This window comes from Trichechus manatus, unplaced genomic scaffold (genome assembly GCF_000243295.1).
Source record: "Trichechus manatus latirostris isolate Lorelei unplaced genomic scaffold, TriManLat1.0 scaffold00057, whole genome shotgun sequence".
Taxonomy (NCBI): Eukaryota; Metazoa; Chordata; class Mammalia; order Sirenia; family Trichechidae; genus Trichechus; species Trichechus manatus.
Genome location: NW_004443993.1, coordinates 14589078 through 14596660, shown reverse-complemented (window position 1 = coordinate 14596660; position 7583 = coordinate 14589078). Strand labels below are relative to the sequence as shown.

Below are 7583 nucleotides of genomic sequence, written 5' to 3'. Positions count from 1 at the left end.
GCGGCGGGCGGCACCCCATTGATGGCCGAGCAGGCACTGAAGGCCGGCAGGGGCGTGGCCCGCTCGAAGGGCGCCCAGATGGTGGCCGCGGCGGGCACGGTCAGGTCCAGCGCCAGGAAGTCGAAGCCAAAGTCGCAGTCTTCGGGGGCCCCGGGGCCGTCCCCGCCAAAGGTGAAACCGCCGTTGCCTGAGCTGCTGTAGGGGCTGGGGGGACCTGCGTCGGGCACTGGGGGCCCCCCGCGGCCACCTGCATAGAAGGCCTCGGGCCCCCCGGGGGCGCCCAGGGCCCCGTCCCCACGCAGTCCGGCTGTGGCCGCAGAGGGCCGCCGGCCCGGGTTGGGGGCCTTGGCCCAGAGGTTGGCGGCGGCGGCGCCCAGCAGGTCGAGGCACACGTCGGTGCCGTTGGTGTGGAAGTCACTGTCGGGGCCGGCGTCGGTGAAGGCACCAGTGCGCAGCGTGATGTGGGCCTCGATCTCCTCGCGGGCGCGGTCCACGTTCTCGGGCATGCCGGTGACGGCGAACACGGGCTCCTTGTCACGGCCGGGTGTGACGATGTAGGTGTGCGTCCGCTGTTGGATGCGCTTGATGGTGGCGCCCTTGGGGCCCACCACCAGCCCCACGACGCGGTAGGGCACCCGCACCTGGATGGTGGTCTGGCCCGGCAGGTTGGGGGGCCCCTGTGTCACGCCGGGCAGCCCGGTGGCCTTGCTGCGCGTGGCGCGGATCATGGAGAAGTGCTCGGCGGCTGACAGGATCTCGCGCTTGGCCAGCTCCACGTCCTCCTTGCGGCCGGTGACGATGAACACGGGGTCCTCGCCGCGGACCGGCGTCTTGATGTACGTGTTAGTCTTGGCGCGCAGGGCCTTGATCTTGCAACCTGCAGGGACGGGGAGACTCGGTGAGCAGGCTCGGGAACCCCACAGCCCGCCAAGCTGCCCCAGGCCTCACAGTCTTCCCTCGAGTCCCGGGCCCCGGAGGCACTGGAGCGAGCAAAAAAGCAAGGTAACAAATGCAACTCGAAAGGTGAGACGAGAAACTTAGGGGACAGCGAGTTGATGTCAGTGGGGGAGGAACAACTCGTAAAAGGAGGGTGAGAAGGGTTGGACAACTTAGTTGTACATGTAGAAACTGTTGCACGGGTATATGTTCTGCTGTGTACACTTTTCAACAAAAATAAAAAAGCAAGAAGGCACCACTCACATCCAATGGATAAACACAATGTGGTCCATCCATGTAAGGGAACACGAAAACCAGAAATAAACCAGACCAGTTGCCACCGAGGGGACTCCACGTGTGCAGAGCAGACCTGCGCTCCAGAGGGTTTTCAATGACTGAGTTTTAAGAGGCAGACTGCCAGGCCTTTCTTCCAAGGCACCTCTGGGTGGACCCAAACCTCCGATCTTTCGATTAGCAGTCGAGCTCTTAACCGCTTGCAGCACCCAGGAATTCAGCCATACAAAGGAACGAAGCCCTGATATACGCAACAACATGGATGAACCTCGAAAACATGAAGCCCCATGAGAGACGCTAGACATGGAGGCCACACAGTGTCTGATCCCACTGATACGAAACGTCCAGAACAGGCAAATCCACAGGCAGGAAGTAGGTTAGAGGCCACCAAGCGCTGGCGGAGGGGCCGGGAGTGACTGCTTAATGGTTACTGTTAACAGTGATGGAAACATCTGGACACAGTGGTGATCGCCGCCCAACACGGCAAATGTAATTAGTGCCATTCAACTGGATGTCTACAAGTGATTAAAATGGCAAGGTTTCTTTGCTATATATGTTTTTGTTGTCATTGCTAGGAGTCGCCAAGTCGATTTTTGACTCATAGCAACCCCACGTGACACAGTAGAACTGCCCCAAAGGGTTTTCTAGGCTGCAATCTTTACGGGAGCAGATCTCCAGGTCTTTCTCCCGCAGAGCTGACGTTTTGGGTGGCAGCCAAGCGCTTGACCAGTGTGCCACCAGGGCTCCTACGTATATTTACCACAATGTAATTTTAAAAAGGAAGAAGGAAAAAAGCAGAAAGATTCTTTGAGAGCACCCCCCTCCCATCTGATGGACGGGGAAACTGAGGCTTAGTCTGTGGAAATGACTTGTGATGTTCTTCTGAACAACTGAAGCCCCCAGGCTGCTGGGACCCCAGGTCTCGGGTGGGCACTCCTGGCCCTGACCCCGTGCACCTCAGGAGGCCTTGGGTGGGTCCCCGCCTGGGACACTGCCCCCGAGCTGTATCCACTCCACCTGGGCTGCTGCCACTCACCATCCCGCCTTCCTTGCGCCCGACACCACAGGTGGGCCGGAGGGTCAAGGGGCAGAGTCGGTCGTGAAGGGTCTCTGGCGGAGCAATTCTCCATTCCCAGCGCACATGGAGAGGGGTGTGGCGGGGGGTCTCTGGAAACAGGAGCTGCCCCGACAGCCCGATGTGGCCTGCCCAGGTCCCTGTCCCCCATCTGGGGATCTTGAGTCCAGGCCCAGGAGTGGGAGGAGACCCCCCTAGGCTCCTGGGAGACGAGGGGAACACCTCCATATCTGTACTGTTCCCATACAAACAGTGCTGGCATTCAGAGCGCTAACAGTGTAGCTAACTCCTTGTCTAGTTCAAGATACAAAGTTAGCCGCAACAGGGAGTTTTACAGCTCAAGGCTGGTTCATGGATCGGCCACGACGTGGGTGGGGATATGGTGGGGGGCTCGCCCCAGCAGATAGCAGCCCCCTCCCACCTCCCTGGCAGCGCCTCCTTGGTCCCGGGGCCAGGCTGGTACCCTTACCGCCACGCCACCACACTGGCACCCTAAACTCAGCACGGTCCCGGCCCGCCTGTGGCCTTGGTCCTGCCCCCCCCACCTAGTTGCGAGTCCCTCCAGCTCCGGCCCCTCCCCTTGGCCTCCACAGGCCTCTCCCCACTCAGCAGATGGGGGCGGGGGGGCTTTTAAATCCCACGCTTGTCATGTCCCCCGTGCCCTGGCCTCGCTGCCCCTACCCATAATGTTCTCCTTCCCGCCCCTGCCCCCGAGTCCTTGACCTCTCTGCATCCAATCACAGCCCCCTTGCCCTGCAGAGTCCCAGACAGGGTGGGGCTCAGGGGCCATGATCTCAGAAGCAGGGCCAAGGCACTGGGCTCTGATTCTATCCCTAGAGGCCTCGCGGCCACTGTAACCACTGTCAGAGGTGGGGGCAGGATGGGGGGCATCAGGGGAGCTGCCAGGTCCCGACAGTGACCGCCCGCGGCCCCCTCCCCATCCCGGAGGCCCCTCCCCCACACCCTTGCCACCTAATGTGACCCACACCAGCAGGCTGGGTTGGGCCACCCTCCTACCCCCGTGACCCTGGGTGGAGTGGCACACTGAGGGGCCGGGTGCTGCAGACGGTAGGGTGTGAGACACTGTGTCAGGAGCCATCCCCGGCGCTCGGCGCACGTGAACAAGGCTCCCCTTCCCCATCAGGGCTCCGTCTCCCTGCTCCGGCCTCGGGCGGAACCCCGCCCTCTTCGTGCCTCCCTTTTCTCGCCCTGAAGTGGTTACACACTATCGCTGAAAGGTCGGTCGTTCAAACCCACCAGCTGCTCCACAGGCAAAGGGCCTGGTGATCTGCTCCTGTAAAGATCAGAGCCTGGAAAACCCTATGGGGCAGTTCTGGTCTGTCACACGGGGTCGCTGTGAGTCGGAACCGACTTGATGGCACCCAAGAACAACAAAGCAGGCCTGCCAAGGGAACATTCCGGGCTGTGCTGAGGTTTTATCCCTGGCCGGCTGCCCCTGGGGAGCACCTACGGGCCCGCCACCCACTCAGCCCTGCCCGGAACCTGCGAGGCCACATCTATTTCTAGCCCCATTTTACAGGAGGAGAAACTGAGGTCTCTCCTGCCCAGGGCAGTCCCCGGAGCACTCGCCCTCACAGCTGAGCCTCTTGGCCTTGGGGAGCTCAGAAAGTCAGGCCCGGAATGAGAAACTCTGTAAAGTGTGGGTCGTGGGCACAGTCAGGGTGGGTTCCCTGGAGGAGGCGGGAGGGCGCCCGAGAGACCTGGCTGAAACCCTGCCCTGCGGGGATGACACAGGCAGGCAAAGCTCGGGGCGGTGGGGGCCAAGCCCCCGGCTCAGCGGCTGTCTGGGGGCTCCCACGGTCTGCGGCACAGACTGGAATACAGATTTCTGGATCCTGCCCCAAGGCCCTAACACGCCTGGGAATCCAGGTGACTGGCCCCAGGCCCCGGTGCCTCCTACACAGCTGGACCCTTCCCTCACGGGATGCAGGCCCCATGCAGAACCCAGACGGGGGGAGGCGGCAGCCCTGAGAAGTTTGATTGCTCACGAGAGCCTGCTCTGGGGTCCCGGCCGCTCACACAGGTGACTCTGGGACACAGCTACCCACAAGACCACAGGGCCATTTGAGGGAGCAGGGGGCCACCTTGCACTGGACAGGTGTGCTGGGGAGGAGGCGTGTCCCACTCTCGGCCGAAGGACCAGCGAAGACAGTTCCGGAAGCAGGGCAGGAGTGGGCAAGTCCCCAGAACTTAAGTCAGTTCAGCTCCTGCCACTCCCCACTGAGCCCCCAGCACAGGGCAGAGGCCCCATTGCAGGAGGGTGGTTGGGGGGACCCTGTTTGCCCATCATTCATTCACGGGGCATGGAGGGAACGTTTGCACTTATAACACATGGGCCCCCAACTCGGGGCCCACTACACGGCACATGCCCAGGGAACCCGTCTCCACGCGCACCAAGTGTAGACGGGAGAACCACCAACACCCCCGCACAGTCCCCAGTCCCAGGCCTTGCAGCAGCATGGACAGTGACGAGCTGGAGAGGAGGACAGTGGGCACGGGAGACCGCCCCCCAGACTGTGACGACACGGCAGTGGAGGGGCCCCGAAGTGGCTCTCCATCCGAGCCTCCTCAGCATCATTCGTTCACTCCTTACTAAAGACCCGCTGTGCTGTGGGCCCCGTGCGAGGCACTGCAGACCCAGCCGAGACCAAGCAGCTGGTGCCAGCCCCGGTCCCTGCCCCCGGGGAGGCAGCCGGTGGACACGGATGTTCCCTGCGTGCTGGATAAGAAAGGAGAGCCCAGGGGAGGGGCTCAGGAGGAGCTAGGGCCCAGGGTCACGCCCACAGCCCCTCGGTGGCTGGTGAGGTGCCTGCCTCCCAGATGACCTTGGACTGGCTGTAGGGAGACATCTGCCCCTCATCTTGCTTGTCTGTGAAACGGGCTGCTTCCCCTGTCCTGAACCGGCTGCAGCTGAGCTCCAGCTTTGGAAGGTAGAAAGTCCTTCCCAACCCACCCCCGCCCCCAGCAGCATGGGCAAAGCCAGAGAAACCAGGGTGTGCACCCTAGCCCTGCCACCTCGCCTTTCTTCCCCATCTGGGACATACAAGCAGGAGGATCTTGTTGGGGGCATGCTCGGGGACTCAGCAAGGCCGAGGCTGCCTCAGGACCCAGCACACAGTAGGTCTTCAATCAAGATTCAGCACATAAGTAAATGTGACCTCGTAAGAGAGGGACACCCTTCCCAGCCGGGACTGTCTCATGGGCTCCTCAGGCCCTGGGAGAAGAGGGGATTCATAAGATGAAGTCCTACTATGCGCCCGGAAGACTCTGGGCCCCCATCTCTAGGACGGAGGGAACTGAGGCTCAGAAAGTGAGTCTGGTCTGGCAAGGGAGGCCAGGCGGGCGTAGCTCTCTTGCCCTCTGTGGAGAGGGTGGCCCTCACCTGGGGTTTGACGGAAAGGATGAGGGGCTCAGTGCAGGCCGCGCCCGCTGCCCAGGGAGCACCTGACAGCATCAGAAAGGAGAGAATGGGCCTCAGATCAGGGACCCCCAGATGGGATATGGGGTGGTAACTGGAATGGTGTGCCTGAGACTGAGTGGGGAAGCTGGGAGCTATAGACGGTTCTAGAGCTGAGGAAACACAAAGGTTGCTGGGGATTCTACCCTGTTTTGGCATCTGCGCTGCCCTCCCTGGTACCATGCACCCCGCTCATGAGACAGGAACTAAGTGCTGGCCTGGAGCTGGGATTAAACCAGTGCCTTGCCCAAGAAACCTCAGAAAAACTCTGAGGGAGGTGCTGTCCCTGTATCTCAGTCGCCAGGGTCACAGGCACACCCAGGCCTGCAGAGTGAGCTCTCGGGGTCCACTGTATCCGCCAGACCCTGCTATGCCCTCTGCCACCGGCTGCCGCCCAGCCTGGTACCCAATCAACGGGGCTGAGCCTTGTGCCCTGTTGTTGGCCAGACCATGCTGCCCAAGAGCGTCTGGCCCCAGGCCAGGGGCTGAGGGTGGCCCGCCTGACCCCGGACGCTGCGCCGTGCGACCACAGCCTCTCTCAAAGGACCCTCAGGTACTGGGTCATGCACACACACACAGAGCATGCACACTCACTGCGCCACGACTGGGGGCAAATGGCCCCGGGGCCTTGGTTTCCGTGTCTGCCCCCCTGGGGCTCAGGGACACTCAGGAGAGGCCAGCTGTCTCGTTATGTGTCCTGATGGAATTTCGAGGGACAGCGGCCCTAAACGGAAAGGTGGCCACAGGGGAATGGAGAAGGCTGTACACCCAGGGTCGCACTGCCCCTGCAGGCAGCCAGCAGGGTTCAGAGAGTAGCCTGTTCCCCCACCGACTCCCACTTCTGCAGGCGTGTCCTGGGCCCAGCACAACACCTGGCCCTCAGGTATCCACAGGTGGCGTGGCTGGACCCACCTGCATCCCGGAAGACAGGAGCTGGCTGGCCAAGCTGCCCCACCCACCTAGAACAAGGAAAGGCCTGTGTGGGCGTCCCTGTGGTCGCCTGCCCACAGCAACGGTGACAGGTGACCTTTCCATTCAAGCTCCCAGACCCTTCTCTGCCTCCACCCCCGCCCCCCCCCATGTTTCAGTGTCCTGCAGCCTCACCCGAGCCCCGCCCAGGCCCCACCCCAAGTTCTAGAATCAGGGGCAGGCAGGCGGGAGCCAGGAGTGGGATGGGCAGGCCGGCAGGCTGGACAGACGCAGAAGAAAGTTGAGGCTAAAGGGAGGTGGGTGGGTGGCTGTGTGCTGGGCCGGGCACTGCCCACCGCCCGTACTGCCCTGCCCCTCCAGGGCCAATGAGCAGCGGCCGACTTGATGTCACCCTGCAAACCTCAGCCCACCGCGCTAACAAAGGGAACAATGGGGTGGCCGCAGGGGACACCCTGACAATATTGCTGCTGGGACCCCGTGGCTTGGGCTTGCTGCCCACCAGCCTGCCAGGGGAGGGCTGCACCCCAGCTTCTGCAGCCAGCCCCTCCACGTGCCCCCAGATCCCTGGCCCCTGATTCCAGGCTCACAGAAGGCTCCCATCCTGTCCTGCCCCACCCCCAGCACGGCCCCCAGGCTGGTGGTGGGCATGAACCCTCTTTGTGCGCCCAGATGCCCCTCCCGGACCCCTAAACCCGAGTGGCCCAGCTCACGCCTGTTTTGGGCATAGTGCTCCCATCGCCCAGCCCAGGCCCTGTCCCCGCACCCCTGTCGCGGGGAACCACGGCTGGCGGCCAGCCTGGGCGGAGGCGCTGCCCACCCGGGCCGAGGCGGCGCAGACAAAGGCAGCGGCGGGGCCGGGGCGCCGAGGGG

The 7583-nt window shown here is 62.8% G+C and overlaps 1 protein-coding gene across 1 annotated transcript in view; it reads right to left on the bottom strand.

Annotated features, from left to right (window-relative positions):
- The window catches only part of MEX3D (mex-3 RNA binding family member D), a 9555-nt gene that overhangs the window by 541 nt on the left and 1431 nt on the right, over positions 1–7583 (bottom strand). Inside the window, exons 2-6 of the mRNA XM_023733159.1 lie at positions 6888–6972; positions 5709–5770; positions 4920–5045; positions 4721–4799; positions 1–877 (exon numbers count right to left, since the gene is read on the bottom strand). The exon at positions 1–877 is cut by the window's left edge and continues 541 nt beyond it. Of these exons, the coding sequence (XP_023588927.1) occupies positions 1–877; positions 4721–4799; positions 4920–5045; positions 5709–5770; positions 6888–6972 (1229 nt within the window). The remainder of the gene's footprint in view (positions 878–4720; positions 4800–4919; positions 5046–5708; positions 5771–6887; positions 6973–7583) is intronic.